We start from the raw sequence: 22,267 nt of genomic DNA, 5'->3' as shown, positions 1-22,267 counted from the left end.
TTGCATGGTCTCTCTTATAGCCTGTTTGAAAAATAAATACATTCTGCTTGCTGTTAGTTACTCTATAGAGGAATAAAGTTGCAGGTTTGTGGTTAACCAACATTGTCAAGCTGACTGTTCATAGTTAAGACAAATACTTTCTTTTAATAGATTCTGAAGATTTTAATGGGAAAGTAAATAATGTTGAATTTGAAATTACAAATATTCTAAATTGGAAACCTAACTCTAAAAGTAATTTTCATCTATTCAAGGAATAAAACAGTAACATGGGTTTCCAATCAGAATGCTTTTAATTTTTTAATTAACATAGCATATCTAATGCTCAAAGCCACATTCCAGCAGAGTTTCATGAGTAGTGATGTGCCAAAATATGTCCACCTAAACCACTTGTCAAATAATTTACAGCAACAGTAATTGTGTAGAAATAATGATGCATTTCTTGACAATTTTCATGCAAATTTGTGTCTAGAAAAGAAGAGAGAAAATATTTCAGTGAAAATACTATTTACTGTGAATAGTTTGCCCTGCTCTAGTTGCAAAGAATACCAACAGTCTGCTTTTCATCAGTCCCATGATTTCAGAGGAAACCTTTCTGGGTGCCCTCTTTTTTCTGGGTCTCTGGAAGTCCTGTATGGGTAAGTAGCCAGCTCACTGTGTGAGACAACCCTTTCCATCCTTGCCTTCAGCTGGGAAGCACAGGGCTCAGACAACGTTGGCTTGTACCTGTTTTTCCATTTGTTTTAGCCCTTCTGTGAGAAAAAGATTTGATTACAGTTGGCAATGGATTTACGCTCTGGTTCCATTTTCTCCAGATAAATGATTTCAGACTCAATTACCTCTACATGCCTTTCCCTCTCCACCACCTGATTCTCCAGACCATTAAATTATGCAGTGAGTGACTCATTTATTCTCCAACAAAGGAAAGATTTCTTTCAATTTGTGCAGATTAGCATGGAGGGCTTCCAGGAAACGCTTGGGGGAAAGTTTCTTGCCATGAGAATGGCTATTTGGAGGCAGTGTGTGCATGGTGTGACTCAGAAGTTGGATCCTCTTTCTGAGGACCTTGTCATTCAGCGACCACACAGCTTGAAGAAAATGACCTTTTTGCCTTGAATTTCTGCTTTTGGGTTAATGTTCAGCATTCAACAGCCTTTTTGCTGCACTGGCTCTAAAATGTTATAATATGATGGCTGCCTGAAAAGACAGTTAACTCTAAGAATGACTGCTAGAGTTGGATTGCTTCTGGTGGTACAGCTTTGTTGACTGTTGATGCCCATCTTTTACTGATACAGCAGTCAAAGATGAGCAAAAACCAGCATCAGGTACTGCTGTTTCAGGAAGCTGTACATATGTTGGCAGCAGTAAAATAAAAGCCTTTTGCTGTGTTTGAAGTGGGAGGATGCTCAGGCTAGTCACCTGTAGATGCTGCTTAGCAGTTTATAGCCTCTGACTCTAGGTGTTGTCAGGGAGCTACAAGAACTGTGGTTTAAATTTACTCTGGTTTAGGTCAGGGTATGAATAATTTTGTTTCTGAATGCATAGAAGCTAAACATCAGTGTAAATGAACACATCTAACATTTCTTATATTGAAAAAAAAAATGCTTTTTGCAACTTCCAGCTTTCTAGATCCTGCCATCATTTGCTGGAGCCCAGAAAAGGCAAATTTATCACCACTATGTCTTGTCCTTTTATTTCCTGTTATGTTGTGCTTTATTGTTAACCAACAGTGACAAAATATTGACATTTATCATGCAGTTATTAATAAAACAATACTAATAGGTCTCATACAAATACATTTAGATATTTAAAACTAACACCACCAACTGTGCTGTTGATATATGATTCAGCATATAGCTTGTGTTGCAGAATGTGTCACTTGTAAACGAATATTTGAATATTCCCAATCCTTAATCTTCAGAATCTCTCATTTTTAATTAGAAAGGGTTTACAGTAATGTGACCTGTGCAAAAGCCAAATCTGATACACAAGCAGGCAAAGCTAAGTAAATGAAACAAAAGAAAATCTGCTTTAAATGATTTTTTTCTCAAACCTTTTAATATAGTTCTCTTAACATGTAAAAGAAGAAAAACAAAATCTTTCCAGTGATCTCTGCCTGATTAATCAACTTTTTCAAACGTTGACTCAGAACATGGTTTTGAAGTATATCAAGTAAAATATTCCATCGTGTACTTTTCATTATTAGTAGTAGATTTTAAAAAAAAATTTGTATTTTAAAAGTATTGTTGACAAAACCTCAGAACATTCAGAACACAAAACCTCAGAACTCTATATTGCCATAAAATCTCCCACAAAATGACTAGGTATAATAAAGAAAATATGATACAGTGATTTATTTTTCCTATTGCTTATATACATACACACATAATGCATGTTTCTCAAGAGCTGCTGAGAGTTTATTCTGCTTGAGATGTATCCTTTTGGGAAGTCACTTTTAAAGAAATAGGAAAGAATTATTGTGGATGCATTAGCAGACATCTGGAAGTTGTATGAGGATGAGTCAGTAGTTGGAATAATCTCACTCCCTTTTAATTTGCATCAGTGAATCTACTCAGTCATGTTGCTCTCCTTCATTTCTCCTCAACTGCTACAATGCTAGAAATGTGTCATGTCTTACAGGTGTATTGCAAGTTTCTTTGCCATATTTTAAGTGAAAATAATCACATAATCTGCAGCGCTGTAGAAGATGCTGAGGAAAAGAGAATTTATGTGCATGTGCGCGTGCATGAGCAATTTAGCTCTTAGGTTCTTAGTTCCTAACTGTGGATGTTGGTTTTTTTAAAAAAATTGCATAGAAATACATAACATCAGTGGAAAAAAAAATACTCTTACTATTCCTTTTCTCTCTTCTGTAAGTGGATCACCTACTATCTTTCCTATAATATTGTTTCCCAACTTCCCAAACTGAGACAGTGTGTATCAGTGCCATCTCCTGACGCCAAGCAATATTACTCCAATTTTTGAATTGCTATGGGGAAAAGCATTTGACAATACCAATTTGTACAGGATGCAAAAGCAAGTATTAAATAAAGTTACATAGAATGTATATATATAATTTTGGAATGGTACAGAAGAAATTATTACCCAGCAAAATGAAAGAAGCCTTCCGATAGGAGACATTTCTTGATGTAAATTATGAATTAGCTTTCCATAATTAATGTGTTTTCACTGATTATCTGGAGATCAACCCCCCTGTAAAATGGCACAAGAAACTAGCAGGGCAAGATCATGTCAGATGCCGAGGTATTTGTCTGCTCTCCAAAACCACTTAAATATTTATGCTTAAATGCTCACTAAATATGGGCTAAGATGCTTTACTTCTCCTAGGATCAAGCTTACTAGAAGTAATAGCTTCAAATGTTAAGTTCCTTCAGAAGAAACTTGGAGACCAATGAACAACTACCAAACTAGTTCTGAGTTTCCCTAAAATTTCATGGAAGTTTAAGTTAGAACAGAACTAATTGTATCTCTCTGAAATTATGTAGGAATGAGAAAGCAAATTCTACTTTTTGAACTACTGTATATTTTTTTCAGTATTTTTAGAGCTTTTTGCATTTGTTTGTGCATGTGGTTAGATACATGTAAGCCTCTAAAGTAATTAAAACAAAATGAAAATAGGACTAATCTATATCCAGTTCCCAGTATGTCCCTAGATGCTTTTATGGTCACCCTAGTTTGCAAGTTAGCATATTGTAGGGAACAAAACAAAAACAATGGGGAAATCAGGGTATTAAGAATGGAAAAGAATGAGTCTTTACATTGAGCAGTAAGAGATATTTTAATGAAACTTTCAAAGAAGATAAACACACTCACTTTCAAATTGTTTTCTCCCATTCTGCATTACATGACTATGTAAGCAGACTGCACGGTGTTGTCATTGGTTGATAGTGATAGAAAATTTCTAATGGGATATTGAAACAGAAATTTTCTAACAAAAATAAACCCTAGCATCCCCAAGCACTAAAAAAGAACCAACCAAAAAAACAACCAAACAACAAAAAAATCAAACCCCCACCCCGCCCCCCCACCCAAAAAAAAAAAAAAAAAAAAAAGGAAAGCAGTGCTTTGGTTTTTTGGCTAGGAGCTTTTCCGGCTAGGAAGAAATATGGAAAAAAAGTGCAGTGAAGTCTAGAAAAATAATGTCCTGAGAAGCAGGACTGACAATGCGCTTTTGACTGACTGCCCGGAGCTATGACTCTGTCTTCCCTGTTGCTTGGCAACTCCATGTTATCACAAAGAAACTGATATTAAGTTAGAACAGACTGGATATGGTAATTTACGTGGGAAGATACTCTTGCAGTGGGAAAACCATTTTATTTCTAGTTTCTGTCAGCATAAGTAGGTTTCACATGATGAACTGTAGTACATCCCCTGTTGGGTGCATTTTACCTAAAAAGGTAAAGAGCGACTCTGTCTTGGAAAGAGACTGTGCAGGGGAAAAAAAAGAAAACCAACAAAATCCCCCACCTTCTTATTCATTAGACCTGCTCCAAGTGTCTACTCTTCCGACATTTCTTCCAGCGGTAGTGAGAGAAGCTTGTTTTCATACCTGTGTGGATCCAGTGCAGATCAGAGAGATGGAACTTGATCATTATAATTTATACTGTTACAGTCCCTAAGAGCTGTCGAGATTTACCCAAGACCTCACTGTCTCAGCCAAACATTAAAAGATGATCCTCACTTTATCTGAAAGGTCCCTGTTCTTTTGTGTTGGCAACAGTTAAGTGCTAAGTTTCTATACACTTAATTTCTTCTGTGCTGAAAGAAGATGCTGCACATGTAGCAGTTACAAGTTAATTTGAAGACTATGATAGAAGCTGTCATTAAATTTTGAATTTGGCTGGTACTGTATAGCTGGGAAAGGACTCAATTTTTATTGAAGTGTATGGAGAGGATGGCAAGGGTATGTGTGTAAAGCAAATCTTATCATGAAAGCTTTGAGCCACAACAGATACATAATCCATAATGGTGTTTCTGTAATTGAGTTTAGGTCTAAAATTTAATTAGAAAGAAAGAAAGCACAGAAGACTCAAGATTCAATACAAAGCTCTTTTTTCATAAATGTCTGGCTTACTCATAGCTCTGCTGAACCACTACCACTGCCTCCCTGCATTTCTATCCTGCATCATTTCTAGTAATTTAACACCAACAAGCAGTCCTACAAGTAAGGAAGTACTTCACATGTTTTCAGGGCTCCCTGTTCTGGCTTTGGTCAGCAAAACACTGCATCTCCAGGCTTCTCTCTACTGCAGAGTTAACTTGAAACATAACTCAACTTTTGCCCTTGGCTCAAATCCCAACCATACACAAAAACTTCTGACTTGAGTAAGTTGATGCTGTCCAGCTGAAGGGATTGGCCTGGGCTATCAGAAGGCACAGGCAGCAGCTTCATTTAGCATAGCTAGTACAGCTACCCCCTGCAGCTCCAAGAACTTGTCTTCATTGCCAAAAAAGTGTATTTTTACTGTGGGATAATTAGCCTGAATTAACTACCCTTATTTAAAATAAAGCCCTCCATCTCTTTCCTTACGTGAAGACACTGTTTCCCTATTAACTCAGTGTCCCCTTTTGCTGAGGCTAAGCTAACTGCAATGAAAACAGCCCACAATGTCCTAGGCATCAAACAGACCCATAGACCACAAACAAAGTCCTTTTCTAAACTGACTCATGGTTGGGAGGTACCTTCCTTGGTCACTTTTCATTTGGCCAGCACAGAATGTATCAGCTTGCATCCTATCTACCAGACTAAAGAGTTTGTCTCCTTTTTAATTTACCACATCACCTCCAATAAATCCAAAAAGGCTCTGGGCTGTTATCTGACTTGGAGGGGAATAATTACTGGACTGACTCCAGCAGCAAGCCTGGCTTAATTAAAACACAGCATATTTCCCAAAAAGCTAGTAACCAATTTTATTCTGAGTGCAACCTAAACCAACTTTTCAACAGAATGGAACAGATGAACTTTGTTTTACCCTGAAGTTTTCAGCAGTTTTAAATGGAGATCGCCTGCTAAATTGTAAAGAGCTGATTTCCTACACCCTCTTACCACTAGCAGCTATTGGCTAACTTTACCCACCTTAACTGTTGTCTTCCAAGATGATGGCTCACACATACCACCTGTTTCTTAAGCCTTGGCATTAAGGTAACATAGAGCTTGCAGGCAATCTCCTATAGTTTACATTCATCACATTCACTCACATTTGCTGTAGAGTGTTTTCTATGCCAAATAGCAGCATCCTCTGGCTTGTGGGCCATGCTAGACTAAGGGCAGCAAAGCTGTAGCACCTCCTCTGTCTGGCAACAAAAATACTTACACACTTCCCATCATCTAGGATTGGGTTGATTTCTTTTTTTAAGATTGAAAATGTTCTTTAAACATTTGGTCATTATGACTTTTACTAAAAAAAAAAAAAGGCTGCATACAGAAAGTATGTAGAAATGCTACATTTCTCACTGGTGAGGAAAAATTGCTAATATGGATTTTTTTTCTTGAATTCTGATGAGCACAGAACAAATAAGGGTACAAATGTGAGACCAGCAAGGAGTATTTAAGAGTATGTACCCAGCAGTTTTCAGGGGTACACTGACCAAGGGAGGGAGCAAAGCTCTGGTGAGAGATGCTGTGGGCACAAACCAAGGCAAAGGATTCCTCCCATTGTGACCAAGTGGAGCTCTCCAAGAGCATTACTGGGAGCCAAGAAGAGTTCCCAGGACTGGGGAACTGCCACCATTCCCGTTTTGCCCACTGTGCCCGTTAGCACCTGCAATTAGTTTCAGCTAGTCACAGTCCCAGAGAGTGTTTAAATGAGGGTGGGAGTAAGAACAGAAGTTTAAACATCTTTTTGTTTCCAGCGCTAACCAAGTGTTTTATACAAGAATGGATGATCCAGTGGGTGAGATATAGCTTGTCACCTCCAAGATTTTTATTTTGTATCTGTCTGAGTTTGTAATGACTGTAAGACTGAATTTGATGAAAAACTAATTCAGAAGCACTGTTACTGGTTTATATTAATGTTGTTATAAAGTTAACTCTCTCAAGGCTTTTCAGTAGTTACGACTTCTTGTTGACTTGCAAGGATTGGTACAAAAATGAACTGAAAAGAAAATTAAAATGAGGAATAATAAGTATCAACTCTGAAAATACAGCTGGTCTTTTTTGTTCCAGTACCAATCCTAGCATGGGGAATTAAAAGGTGCATGTGTGTTTCCCTCTGTTACAGAGCCACGGAAGCTGTAGGTGAATAAACAGACATACTAAGCCAAGGTGCAAAAATAATTTTACATGCCTAGAATGCAAAATTTATTTACAGGCTAGAGAGCCAACAGATATGGGATTGGAACAACAGTAAACTTGAATCAGCAGCAAATCAAAAGACAACAGAGTAGACAAATCTAAATGTAAAAAAACCCAACAAACCAACACAAACAAAAATATCAGCAGAAACCTTTGCTCCCTCTAATAACATAGAGTATGACTCATGGGTTTGTGAATTTTGTTGGGTAGTGGTACAAAAATTGTTCTATCTACTACTGACAGATGGTAGGTTTCTCAGTTTTAAAAATATGGAAACAGCTTGATCTCATGTACCTTGGTTTAAAAATAAAGCTCTTTTTATAGCATGTCTCGATTTTGACAACCATACTGTGCAGTAAATATTGGATTCCATGTATGAGCACATTTTAAAAGCCTAAACAAGACTCTTATTTTAGCAGCAGGCTGATCCTCTGAGTCTGTGAAGTCCTCAGAAAGAGGACTCACAGCTGAATGTAATGGCTGTATGTGTTTAACTCCAATGTTTGAGTTGGTTGTGGGTTCAGCTTTGAAATTAAAACTGTATTTCTTTGTTTGGTATCTTTCTTACATGTAATTTTAAAGATGTGCAAATACTAAGTTATCCATCTTTATGTGATGGTAAGTCTGGAATAAATCTGCAGGAGTGAAATGCAATTGAATCTATGAGTAAAATGATTTCTTCTTTATATTTCAGAGCACAGATAACTCAAATATATCTGTAATTTCTCAGAACAAAAAGTGCTTTGACAATGATATTGTTTGCTCAAAGAATATTTTCATCACGGTTGGAGACACTGAGATTTATTTTAGTGAACCTTCTGAGAAGCAGGTTAGTTATTTTCTTTCCTTTTCGGGTTGCCCTTTAAGATAAGCATTGTAAAGTTACAGCTGTAAAGTAGCATGGTTTTGGAAAATGTCTCTCCGAGTTAACATAGTACCTATGCCTATGTTAACATAGTGTTAGGCCTGGATAAAGCAGTAGGTCCCAGAAAAAATCTTTTTTTTCCCTCTTTTCCCCCCCTCCAAGTTCCATGTGTCCTACAAACCAGGCTGCTCAAAAGCCTCAAGCAGTTGAAGCATGTTGACATTTGTTTCTTTCCGCTTGGTTTTGAAAGGGAAACTGAAGTACAAAGTTGAAGCAAACCTGAATGATTGAAAAGACAAAATATGAAAATATTAAACAACATTTATAGTAATATTGTTGATCCAGCTGTATGCTAAAGTATTCTTCACTATAAATTTTGTTATTAATTGACTGCTTATCTTTGTAGAATAACTTTATTAAATCTTAATAAATATTAATTTCTGTCAGAAGACCTTAAGGGGACAGGAAAACAAATCTAACTATCAGCTCTGGAAGGCTGGATATTATACTGTGATACACTTTCCAGAACAGGACATTACAATTCTGTGGGATAGGAAGACAATGATGCATGTTAAAGTTGGACCTCGATGGAAGGTGAGCCAAAATGAAAACCCGTGATTTTGTGTAGCTGTGTTGCTAATGAGATCACGTATCAAATAACTTTTCACCATGACTAACTTTCCCAGCGATATAGCTGTTTATCACAGTGTTCATCTGCCGGCATTTCCCAGGTAAGACGAGATGGAGAACGTGATTTAATAGCTGAATTTCTGAAGAGGAGTGGTTCTAACACGCATGTTTACTCTGTTGCTCCACACACTGCAGCCTTCCAGATATGCAGTGATTCAGCTCTGACTCAAAGTTACTTTGGGGGTGGGAACAGAGGGTTGCTTTTGAGTTACCCAGTTCACTGCATATTTTCATAATTGCTGAAGTCAGTGGAAACATGAAAGATGGAAGCTTTGTAGCACAGATTGGATTAGGCTGATGATGGAACTGCACCCTGAGGTGTAGTAGATGCTGCTGAGATGAACAGATGGAGTCACATCTTGGGTTTAAATTAAGAAAACAAGATACAGGAAAGGATCTAGACAAAAACCGATATTTAAACCTAACAAGTATACCGTGACAGGGTTCAGCCATGATGCAGGGAAGAATATGAGACTCCTTCTTCTGCCAGTTGCTCTTCACTGTTCCACTCCTACATCATCATCTGCCTTGATGTCTCTGCAACTCAGTCTTCGGGTCCTGGCAGAGTAACCTTATCTGCACATTCAATAATTACATTCCTGCTTTGTCTTAACCATGAACACATGTATCGAGAGGGGGCCTTTTCCAGTAAAAGAAAGTACTCTATGCTAGAATACATATCAGATTTTTTGAGGTGTAAGTCAAAGTTACAATGACCATCTATCTCATCTGGTTTTAAAACAACATTATTATAGACTTTTGAGTCAATAGCCATAAAATGCTTACTTCACATAAAAGCTGATGTATCAGCCATCAATACACATATTGAAAAATAATTATATTTTCGAGTAAGTTAGCAGGGAGCTGAGTTCTGCAGGTTGCATGCAACAAATATCTCAAGCTCTGTTTCCAATGACTGTTTATTTCAGAGTCTCCTGTTCAGTAAGACAATGTCTGCAGCAGAACTTAAGGAAAAAAAAATAATTAGAGCCACAGCACCCTAGAAATCCAACTCTGTATTTTACTGTTGGCAGAAATATCGTTTTCTGTATGAATGTATATATACTTTTTCCATCAGCAGCACATGCCCCAACACAAAACAGTTGCAGTTGTCTCTTTTGTAAATGCTATTGCAAATGTTCTTGCTGTTGTGAGCCAAAATTAAAGGCAGCAAGTTTTAGTGACAACAACTAGTCAGGCTTCACAATAATGAGGTAATTAGCTTGAACTTTTGGCTTTTGGACTGGATGCACTCCTAAGATTTCAGAAAAAAATATGCCTAGATTCCAGTCCCTTTTCATAGGCAGACTGTAAGAACAGGTTCTGGAATACAGGAAGAAAAAAGGAAAACAAATTTCTATTAAACATTATTTGCAATATGGAACTGTAAGCATAGCAGAGTGTCAGATATTTTCAAAATTTAAGTCAGAGTTGCATTCACCTATTTCAGTTTAAGAATGTTTTATTATATATGTTATTTTTACTAATTATTGACTGTTAATATATGTAAAAAAATAAATCCTTCTCTTTTAGGGTAAACTGGCAGGTTTGTGTGGAAATTTTGACAAATACACTTCAAATGATCTGACTACATCAAACAACATGGAAGTAAGAAATGCACAGGTATTTGGAGACAGCTGGGTATTAGGACAGGTAAGTCCCATGTCAAGTAAAAATTTAGAAAAAAGGATATAAATTTTAATTTATAAATGAACATGTTATAAGCACATGGTGTACAGGGATTTTGTAAACCTGTGGTCAATGTACAAGAGGACATTTTAATTTCTATCTCTGTAGATGTGAAATGTGTTAATGTCTTACATGATAGCAAACATACTGAAGTTAAATGAAACTAAAATATCTCTTTAGGGAAGAAAATATTTTTCATTACATAAGATAATTATCAAAGCTATCTGGATTCCAATTTTCTACAAAATTTGATACATTGTTTCTGATATATTGAATTCACCCAATTTTAAAAACGATAGTGATTTCTCTGGTGTTCAAGGCATCAAGATGAAAGTAAATAAAAGCTGAATGCTGGGAAAAAAGGTCTGGCAAAAAGTTTTTTTCTGAACACTGGAGAAAAAAAGGTGATTTTTTTTTTAGTTACAGTTTGTAAACAGAGGACAAACTGACAAAGCAGTGATGGTGAAGGGGTGAAGCAGAAAAGGCTCAGAACAGCAACAGGCAGAACCCAGCATGGAAACTTGGTTTCTGAGAAGGAAAGAGGCTGTAGAGAGTGGATGACCTCAACTGTGCTTTATAACATAGGAGAATAGGTATTTTATTAATATGTGCTGAGAAGATATAAGGTTTTATAGCCTTGTGAACCCCCTGAAACATCAGTATTTGTAAAGCAGTCCCCTAGTACATCTGTGAGAACCAATTTTTAATCTGTTCTCTCCTTGACTCACAGCAGGAAATTGAACCAAAATCTCTCACCTCATGAAAGAATATGATACCTACTCTGCTTTGGAGTAAAGATTTTGAAGCTTCTCTCCCTCAGACTCTCCCTTTGGATCTATTTTACTTTATAAAATATTTAAATTGTGTGAGCACACAAGGCAAATGTGTAGTATTGCTAGTTATACTGCTCATCTGGGAGGTGGTATGTAAAGACATGTGTAAACACTTTGTATGAAGACTATGAATTTTTCTTTTCCAATTTCTCAGTTCAGCGGCTGCTTTAAAAATATGTGTAGTGTTTGCATAGCACACGAATTTCTAGGATGCTGTGACCTTTGCTTATGCAGCCCAGTTTTGCACTTGCCGTTTTCTGGCTATATATATATATATATTATTTTTTCCCCCTAAATTGTCACGTAATCTTCTGATCTCTGTGGCTGCCTGAGCACTCAGGATCTGAGTTCAATATCGGCCTCACAGGCAGCATGTGCTCACCCAAACTCGACACTTTGTCTGCCTCTGCAGTAAGCACTAGGGACTTTTTCAGAAAGGACCTTTGGCCTTCATAGAGATGTATCCTGGTCATCTTTTCCGCAAACTCTAAATACTGCAAAGGAGTATATGATAGCTGGAGGCCTAGAACCCAACCCTGCTACTGGCAAACGTGCTTGCTTTGGCACTGTGAAGCATGGGATGCTTCCAGGGTTTCTCCCTCCTGGGACTGACAGTACATCCCCCAACGGCAGTCAGTGTCCGAGCATCCACGCAGGAGGGCAGTGTAGGTGGGCAACTGCACTGCAGCAGAGGCTGTGCCGGGACACCCCAATGCTGCCTACGGATCCATAATTACCCCCTCATGGGCTTCCCTGCTGCACCAAGACAGTATGGTTTTGGGTGAACTTGTGTTTTCCGAGCTGAGTGTTGTTTTGTCATATTTTTCTGTTCATTTGTTTTTCTTCTTGAAGAGGGACTGTAAGAGAAGAGCTGTATCTCAGCCATTTTTGAGTTATCACAATGATCTTTGACTCTATTTTTTATGGGTTGATCTCTTCCTACTGCTGCTTCTTTATTTGAACTTACAGGGCTAAATCCATCCATAGTGTGACTCCATTTAAAGTCAGCGCAAAATCACCAGGGATGGATTTGGACCATGTATTTGTTTGTGATGTTATAGTTGGTTGCTCTGGTAATGATTATAATGTGTCTCAAAGAAAACATTTTGTCTTTACGCACTGAGCAGACAGCAGGAACATTTTAGTACTTAGAACAAAACACAAAGATTCTTTTTTTGTGCAAATGTTTTCAATTATAACAACAAATCAGGGAAAGGGGAAGATGAAGAGAGCAATTAAACTTTCTTTTTGTTTTCTGGGTATGCAGATATTGAATTATATGATACTATAGTGTACCTGAATCCATGGTCAACACACCTTTGTATAAATGTCTGTGGTGGTTTTGCTTGTTTTTAAGTGCAAGAGCCCAAATGAAACACTAAGACCGTGTGAGGTACATCAGAGCAAGTTCCCTTATGCCAAAAAGGAATGCTCCATTTTATACAGTGATGTTTTTGCACCTTGTCGCAATGTGGTAAGTTTATTAAATATCCCAGATGTGTTCTCCTGTGGGAAAATATTAAAATTCCAGTAATTAATTTCTTCTTGACATTCCCCTCAGTCTGAATGCTGTGGAGGGTACAGAGTAAAGCCCTGCAAGTACCTCTGTGTGGGTGGGCTATGTTTGTGCAGAGTTTCTTGTTCCTTTCAAGACTGGAGCCTAAACATAATAGTGATAACTGAGAGCCATGAGTTAGTAGACTGGATAATCAAGGTTCTGTTCTCTTTAGGTTTTATTTATATCTTTTATTTATGTAGGTAGCTAAATTTTTAAGGCTTTTGTATATATTGTAGAAATCTAAAATAAGCATTTCTGTAAAGCGGCTACAGCTTATGTTAAATGGTTTTATTTTGTTAACTGTCCTGCTCAATATAGAAAGAAATATGAGAAATAGAGATTTCAGCTTCAGAGCTATCACTATTTTTAATTGGCTGACAGCTCACCATCTGCTTATTGTCAAAACTCTGAGGTTTGATGTCCTTGTTTTCTCAATACCTGGCTCAGCCTGGGACTTGAGTACAAGAATTTCCTTAAGTTCAGTCTAGACAAGATGGGGACAATAGTTTGTGTGGGAATCTTTTATTCCATTTCAGTCTACCCTTTATCAATGCAAGACATGCTCTATACATTTTCCCCTATTTCAGTTTTTAGCCCCCCAGATTTATCAAAGGTAGCATATCGAAGGCTTCTTTACACCTGTGCAAGCAAGAACTATTATGACATTTTGTCTCAGACTCTTATTTTCTTTATGACTATTAATACTAAATGAGATCATTAGATGTTCCAGCTGAACCTCCTGACTTTCAGGACTGAAGTTTGATATCAACATGGTTAGGAATTTGCCTGAAAAGGAGGTTGCAGTAGTTTAACCCGAGAGATTTATTAATGTTGACTTTAGTTACTATGTAAAGAATTTTCTGAGCATGTGCCTGAGAACATAGTGATGAGTGTATTTTCAAAGTGGGACATAATAAATAAAAATGGAACTTTTTGAGAGTTTTTAAGGAGCTGTATTATTATAACTCATAAAGATGCTTTCTCTTAAACATTCATTTTCTATAGGTTATCCATGCTGTGATTAAAATCTGCAAACATTATGCCAAAAATTTAGCATAATTACATTAAAAAATGCATGTTAGTTGCAAAACATGTCCTTCAATTAGTAATCAAGTATTTTCACATACACATATCTGTTTTGTATGGAACAGCCTGTAAAGCAAACATGTTTCAGGTGTTTTTACAACCTATGCATTAGCATGTGAAAATATGACTCACAAATGTGACGTAAAATGACCTCCTGCCAAGGATACCTGCAGCTGACTGCTGGCTTAATGGGTGCTGAACTGGGTACCAAGAAAAAAAGCCCAAGCAGAGACTGACACTGGGGACATGGAACGAACAGAAGGTGTAGATGTGGATCTCAGGACATGCTTGGAGCAGTGCTCTAACACTCATTCCCACTGCAGATCCTGCTGTGCATGGAGGCAAGCTCCTGCCCATGGAACAGGCAGCCTCAGAGTTCAGCTGAGGCTGGAAACCCCTGTTTTCAGGGAGACAAAACCTTGCATCTCTGGCTGGCAGTGACTGATGGATTGCAGTTGCCCAGCTAAGCGCTGAACTCAGCAGGGGCTGAGGAGCCTTAACGCTTGCAGAAAAAAAGGTCTTCATAACTCCTGAACTCAGCAGGAGGTTTGACCCAAGGCTCCCAGTTTGTCACAACAGCAGGATGTTGCTGACCCATGAAGAGATGCTGTCCTGCAGACATGAGACAGAGGTTGAGCTCTTTGGAGCCAATTTGTGGTTTGGTGGTTCCTGTGAAGCTATTACAGCCATTTTCTATGGAGCTAAATCTTGTGCCCCACCCCAGTGGTATCCCTATTTTCAAAATAAGAAAAAGAATGAAAGCAAATGGCATCTTTCTCCACTGAAGGCAGAAAAACAGCATTTGTATCCCTGCCAGCTTCTAGCAACCGCCAGCTGAGAAGCTGTCTACATGTTAGATAAGTGCTGCTTTGTTACTGTGATGGTATTTCTGCAATCTGATGTGTGCCATTTGAGTGCTCTACAACTGAGCTAGACCAGAGTCTAAACCAAAGAAAAGCATTGCTTTAAACATTCCATGTGTTGAATAAGAACACTGTTTTGGAAATATTGCTCAACATTACAAAAAATATGATCAAAATCCAAGAAATAGTGTATTGTGTAAAACCACAAAATAATGTGATAGGATTTTAGAGTGAGGACGTGGTTTCTGATCTAATGAAGGTTTACAGGCAAGGTATATTAAAATCTTGGTAAATGCAGAAACATTTTTCTGCAAAATGTCCCCAGCATGCTCAAGCTTTCTCACACCAAAACCACTTCTACAAATTATTACTTTAATTACTTGGTAACCAGAGCTGTAGCTCCTTGCTGTTGTTCATACAAAACTGACAGGATGACTATAGATGGCAGCATTTGCCTTATAAAAACAGAACTGCCAGCTTCAATATACTCCTCAAAATTAATGAACAACAAATGTGTGGACAGACATACTTAATAACAGTCACTGATTGAAATTTTCTCTTGGCCTGTAATGTAGGTAACAGCTGATAATTCGAAGTGTACTTTTTGTATAGGAATGTACCCAAACCTTAGAAAATACCTATTTTTGTGTTAAATACTTTCAGTCAACCCAGAGGTGGTACTCCTGCTAAAAATGGTGCAACAGGAACTTGTACAGCTCATGCAACTAAATCACCAGCCGTCTTTTTTCCTTCCTTCTTTTTTCTCCCCTAGATTGATGTAACTTCTTTTGTGAAAAATTGTCACACAGATACATGCAACTGCAATCTTGGTGGGGATTGCGAGTGCTTGTGTACCAGTATTGCAGCTTATGCCCACAAGTGCTGCCAGCAAGGAGCAGTGGTTCACTGGCGATCTCCTTCGCTCTGTGGTATGTACCTGGATTGGCCTCACACCAGAACTCATCTTTGAGGCACCTTCGCTCTTTTGCTGCCCAGTAACAGAAATATGCCAGAAGCAAGTGGATAAAAATGTTCTTCTTCACATTTTTCAAGCTGTTTGTGTGTTAGCTGTTAGTCTTACACAGCCAGATTTGCTGTCTTATTGAAGAGGACTGGCTGTACTCAGGGTGCGCCAGCGCAGAGACTGTTGGAAAGACACTGGTCTACCAGATCTGAGGTACGTCCAGTGGTCTGTGTAGGGCTGCAAAAAGATTCTGTCCATTCAACTTTTCATTGACAGTAAGAAGCATTCTTGGCTGTAGAATAATTCATGCTTCAGGTCTGCTGTCATGGCACATCTATTTAAATACAGCTGTATATCACTAAACAAAAGCCTAAGGAAATAAAGTCACTGACTGAAATACATTATGGGAAATTAAGCTTCCTCTCATGAAAGTAAACTTTACACTTTTAGGATGCAGATATGCATAGATTCTGCTGTTACTTGGTAATAATAATGTGCTTGTTTTCTTTTTCTTTTAGCTTATGACTGTGAATATTACAATCAAGGTATGTAGTATTTGATATTGCTGTCTTTGATTCATCCTCATATTTATGTACCTTGCTGAATACACTTACTCTTCATGTTTCCTAGCATACCAGCTAGCTATATGCTAGAAACAAGTCTGTACTTCCCAGTTCCAAAATTGAATCCATTTTTATGAAGCATTTATTTGCAGATAATTCCCCACATTGACCACTCTAGAATACAGAAGGCATCTCTGAAGTACTGTTTTATCATCTTTCTTTCTGTATGATGCTATTTTGAGATGGTTATCTTACACACACATGCACACATGCACGCCCACCTCTATTTTGTTTCTCCTTTAAAAATGAATACTCAAGAGACATTATTATTATATCGGTTCACTCAAACTAACCCTGGAAGAAAATCATAAATATTTCTGTCTTTCACAGGTTAGAATGATTTTTACTTTTTTTTTTTTTTTTGTACTCCTCATTTGGGTATGTGAGTTTAATGAGCTCAGCAAAGTTAGCAAAAGAAACCCCCATGGGCCTTTCTGCTTTATGTCCAGGGACAGAGGCAGCATGGAATCAAACATCATAGTTGTAAGCAAAACAACACATCTTGCATGTCAGATTAAATATGATACAATGCTCACTGCAAATAAAACCCTTCATAGCTTGTGCTGAGAAGAACTTCTGTCAGCTGCAGCAGTGTTGGAGGTTCTCTCTTTCCTGTTCTTCCCATTCCCTAGGGCAGGATCACATAGTCACAATCCCTCGAGCTCACTGGACCTTCAAATCCATTAGAAAGGAGAGATGACTTGTAGGAGCAGCCTGGAGTGTTGTATATTATTTTGTGACACATTCCTTATTTAATATCATTATGTCGTTATACTGACTTCTTCTCTCCTGTTCTGGTATGGATAGCTAAAATACTGTTCTTCTGTGCAACATCTCATGTATTACTTGAGATTTGTCCTATATAAACACAAACAGACAATCCTACATTAGTAAGGAATTCAAATGCGCCTATTAGAAGGTTATACATGGTTATTACCATTTGAATTCTCACTTCACTGAACTAATTGCCTTTGGCACAGGGAAATTCAAGTCCTTTTCTGCAAAAATTATGGGGTGGATATGATGCATCTCTGATGATACTGAGTTGAGATTAAACAGAGTAATAGTTAATATGCTATGATTTTTGGAAAAAAAATAAAAAAGCCTCATAAATTTTATAAACATTTGTCACACTATGCAATGATCTTCCAGGTTTTCAGTCTGAAGTGGCTTACTTTGTTTTATTTTTCTTTCTTTCATTGAAATATAAAAGAGATTGCTCAGGTTCAATTTAAAACTCAACTAAATTAATTGATGGGCTTTTTCTTTGACTTGGTATATGTTAAAACATTGCTTCTAGTTTTAATGAGTGAAGTTAGTGGCCCAGCTGTGTTGAATGATCTTAGTAATCCCTAATGTCTCAATTAATAACCTCATCATATTCATTGTGGGGGTGGATTAATGTACCATGCAACATACCTTGGCAGTCAAGGAGATGCTCTAGAAGGATGTTACCTTGTGCTTGTACTGTAAATTTCAGAACTGGGACCTATTATATTTTGAAATTGATAGGTTTCATGCACAGGTCTCACAAGTATTGTACTGTAAGGAACATTTCCTTAGAATGAGAATGGTATTAATTTAACAGACTCAATTCCTGTGGCATCCTGTCTTATACTTGTCATACTGTATACATATACATACATATATATACATATACTGTGCATGTTCTCAGTGGGGAGCAAGATATTGAAAAGGAAGGGAAACGACTAAATGCAATGATATGAATGTGACTTTTGATACATCTTTTTTAGTGACTTTCATCCTATAATGAGCATCACATAGCAGATGATTTTTTTTCCCCTCCACAGAGTCTAGCCTAGTACAGTAACAGCATGTAGATCTTGCTGGGTTTAGCTAAATTCCCCTCATTTCTTTGCAATAGGGAATTTTGTCTTATTTAAAAAGTATAAGGTATACTGGTTTTGGCTTGGATGGAGTTAATTTTCTTCATCTAGTTAGTATGGTTATATATTTTGGATCTGTGATGAAAATAGTGTTGATAACACACCCATGTTTTAGCTACTGCTCACAGTGTCAAGGCCGTTCCTGGTTCTCACACACTGCCCCACCAGCAAGTAAGTTGGTAGTGCACAAGGAGCTGGGAGGGGACACAGCTGGGACAGCTGACCCCAACTGCCCAAAGGGATGTTCCATACCATGTGACACTGCAGTGGTTTCCCCCCCCGGCTGAATGCCAGGTGCCCACCAAAACCACTCTATCACTCCCCTGCTCAACTGGACAGGGGAGAGAAAATATAACAAAAGGCTTGTGGGTTGAGGCAAGAACAGGGAGATCACTTGGCCATTACCATCATGGGGAAAAACAGACTCGACTTGCGGGGAAATTTGTTTAATTAATTACCATTCAAATCAGAAAAACACTTCCCCCCCCCCCTTCCCAGGCTTAAGTGAATTCCCAGTTTCCCTACGTCCTCCCCCTGAGTGGCACAGGACAACAGGGAATGGGGTTTATGGTCAGTTCATCAAATGTTGTTTCTGCTGCTCCTTCCTCCTCACACTCTTCCCCTGCTGCAGCGTGGGGTCCTTCCCACAGGAGACAGTTCTCCATGAACTTCTCCAATGTGAGTCCTTCCCACAGGCTGCAGTTCTTCACAAACTGTTCCAGTGTGGGTCCCTTCCATGGGGTACAGTAATTCAGGAACAGAATGCTAGCATGGGTCCCTCGCTGGGTCACAAGTCATGCCAGCAAACCTGCTTTAGTGCATGCTTCCCATGGGGTCACAGCCCCCTTCGGACACCCCCCTGCTCTGGTGTGGGGTCCTCCATAGGCTGCAGCAGGACAGCCTGCCTCACCAAGATCTTCACCACAAGTTGCAGGGGAATCCCTGCTCAGGTGCCTGGAGCACCTTCTGCCCCTCTTTCTTCACTGACCTTGGCCGTCTGCAGAGTCGTTGTTCTCACATAGTCTCACTCCTCTCTCCCGCTCGTGCAGATTTTGGGTTTTTTTTCTTAATCTGCTATACCAGAGGTGCTGCCGCTGTTGCTGATTAGCTCAGCCTTGGCCAGTGTTGGGTCCATCTTGGAGCTGGCTGGCATTGGCTCCATTGGACATGGGGGAAGATTACGGCATATTCTCAAAGAAGCCACCTGTGTAGCCCCCCCCCCCCCCCCCCAAAACCTTGCCACACAAACACACTACAGATGTCATGCTCAGCAATAAAAAAAGGGGGGAAAGTTTGCTGGGGCTAGTGTTGGTCAGGGTCCAGCTGGGCATCGGTCAGCTGGTGGCGAGCAATTGGGGTTTTTTGCATCACTTTTCTTGGGTTTGTTTTCCTTTGTTTCTTTGTCTTTTTTAACTTACTAATCTCTCTTTATCTCAACTTATGAGTTTACAAGTCTTTTCAGTTATTTCCCTCTGATTCTCTTGGGGAGCAGAGTGAGCGAGCGGGTGTGTGGTGCTTAGCAGCCTGCCAGGGTTAAAGTTAAGAACAGTGGTGTGCATGTTTTCACCATCAAGTGGCAGCAGAACACCTTTCAGGACTAGGATGGCTCCTCTGATTCTTTTTTTGTGCTGCATGATGTCAAACTGTTGATTATTTATGGAAACTTTATCAATTACAGCTCACTTCTCCTTTTGCTCAAGTCATAGGCAAGATGTTGGTTAATATGTAGGGATAAGCGTTCAATGATTTAGAATAAAGAGCCTTTTTAAGATACATTGTCTCACCACTTCTTTGAAAGTCGTCATTTTGTGGCAAGCTTGTGGGCTTCATGTGTATATGAGCTCCAACATATTTTCTATATAAAACCAGTAGTTATTTCATGCAGTTTTCTTCAGAAATTGATGTTTAACTTCTAGCTGAGCTAAATCTCATTATTATGAGAATTCCTTCCCTCTGGGAAGAGTCATATTTGAAAGGAGCTGTCTTAGGTTGGGAAGGGGTTCAGTCTTTTCACTGTAAGGATTAAAAGCTTTCACAGAACTTACACATTTTGTTTCTTACTCACAAGGCGAGGTTTTAGGAGTGTGCTGCTCTTGGTTCTTTCAATGCGATATAGTGGCAAAGATGGATGCTGTTGTATCTGGATGAATCCCTGTGAGCCTTTCCAGCCCAGCAGAAATAGCTCCAAGGGTTTGCTAAGGGGCATGGTTAGGCCAGCCCTATTTTGGCAGTGGAACCAGCTGAAGCTGTTGTCACTGTTACATCGGCATGAGCTTTTGAATGATGATGTGGTAAATCAGACTGGAAAAATCAGCTGGTAATTTTTCAGCTGGACCACTTCACTGCTGAAGCACTTAGGATGGCATAGTACATGGGCAGTAGGGGGGTAGGAGTGAGTGGTTTGTGGGAGAGGATGAACTAGACAGCTTCTTAAGCAATATTGCTGCCAAAAGTTGAATTACGGCTGAATTTGAAAACTGTTTTGTGGAGGGGAATTTCCTTGTAGATCTTAGAGTAGCTTCAGTGTCTATTTGGGGAATAATATTAAAGTTGCTCTGTTGTTCTTTCAAAGTATAGAAATAAGGACTTGTAAAAGACTGCAGACCATATCAAAGCAGCCCAGATTGCTTTCTTATGCAGGTCATTTTGTGAGGACAGCTACCCACATTTTTTTGTGTTCGCTTTGTATCTGTCGTATTCCGGGCAGCAAGCAAATAAGGGAGTACACTGAACAGATAGATACAGACCAGATCCAGCATAATACCTTGAGGCACTGAGCTTAGTATTTGATTCCAGGGATGGTGAAATATTTAAGGCAATATATTATGTCAACAAAGACTTAAGTTTTGTATGTTATACAAGAAGGATTTTTCTTTTTCTGTTTGATTTTTCTTCCCTTAGGTCTTGGTGAAGGACCCTATATTTTGGCAAGTTATGGAGAGAACGACACAATTATAGGAGCCAATGTGTCCAGTAGAAGGATATTTCCTCTGCCTAGAACTGGAGCATATGAAAATGTATTTTTCAGTTTCATGATTACTCCAGGTCTTTTCAAAGATAAAGATTTATGTAAGTGTTTTCAACAATTTTGCTAATGGCAATTCATATTTTTCAAACTATAGGAATTATTTTTCCTGCATCTTCTAAATTAATCGATATATTTTTAGTTATTAGAATAAGTGAGGATTAAGTAGCCAATTTAAAAATTGAGGAGGAATACTGATTTTTTATTTTTATTTTTTTAATATTGGAAAACCCCACTGTCAGCTTTAAAGCTGACTTTTCAAAGATTATTTTTGGAATATTGCAAAATACAAGTGAATAGAATTCCTTTGTGAAAAAAAAATTAATTAGTTTTTATATAATTGGAAACTGAAAAATTTGTATCTAGCAAATATCAACATGGAAGGTACATGCAGGATTTTTTTGTCTCCAGTAAAATCACTTCTACTTTATCTTTTCCTCTTTTTCATGACTTTCAGTGGGCTATAATATGTGCAACTTAGAACAACCAATCTGTCTCCTGCATTGTTAGTGAGCAGCATCTCTACACAATGCAGAAGGGAGTTTCTTAGGTGAACAGCTATTCCTAAGCTCTATTTTTCACTCACCAGAGACTGATCCAAACTATACAAACAAAAATAAATATGTATTTTTCCTTCTTCATATATACTCCTGTCTTCATATGCATTGGGTTTGTGCCAATTGACTCAATACAGATTTTTTCAATGCTTTCTCATGGATTTTAATTAGTTGAAAAAATCTCATACCCTCAAAAATCAACATAGAGAAAGGCTGTCTTCACTGTAAGATTTGAAACTATATTCACAGTTGACAGTTTTGCAATGGAGAAGTTAGGGTTTTAGATATGATTTTG

General features: G+C 38.3%; 1 protein-coding gene across 1 annotated transcript in view; it reads left to right on the top strand.

Moving 5' to 3' along the window:
* OTOGL (otogelin like) overlaps positions 1-22,267 on the top strand; it is a 101,815-nt gene that overhangs the window by 43,862 nt on the left and 35,686 nt on the right. Inside the window, exons 26-32 of the mRNA XM_037388300.1 lie at positions 8,007-8,141; positions 8,625-8,771; positions 10,401-10,520; positions 12,747-12,863; positions 15,669-15,825; positions 16,379-16,405; positions 21,292-21,459. Coding sequence (XP_037244197.1) covers positions 8,007-8,141; positions 8,625-8,771; positions 10,401-10,520; positions 12,747-12,863; positions 15,669-15,825; positions 16,379-16,405; positions 21,292-21,459 — 871 coding nt within the window. The remainder of the gene's footprint in view (positions 1-8,006; positions 8,142-8,624; positions 8,772-10,400; positions 10,521-12,746; positions 12,864-15,668; positions 15,826-16,378; positions 16,406-21,291; positions 21,460-22,267) is intronic.

This window comes from Falco rusticolus, chromosome 5 (assembly GCF_015220075.1).
Source record: "Falco rusticolus isolate bFalRus1 chromosome 5, bFalRus1.pri, whole genome shotgun sequence".
NCBI lineage: Eukaryota > Metazoa > Chordata > Aves > Falconiformes > Falconidae > Falco > Falco rusticolus.
Note: the sequence above shows the minus strand (reverse complement) of the source record. Positions and strands in the feature narration are given on the sequence as shown.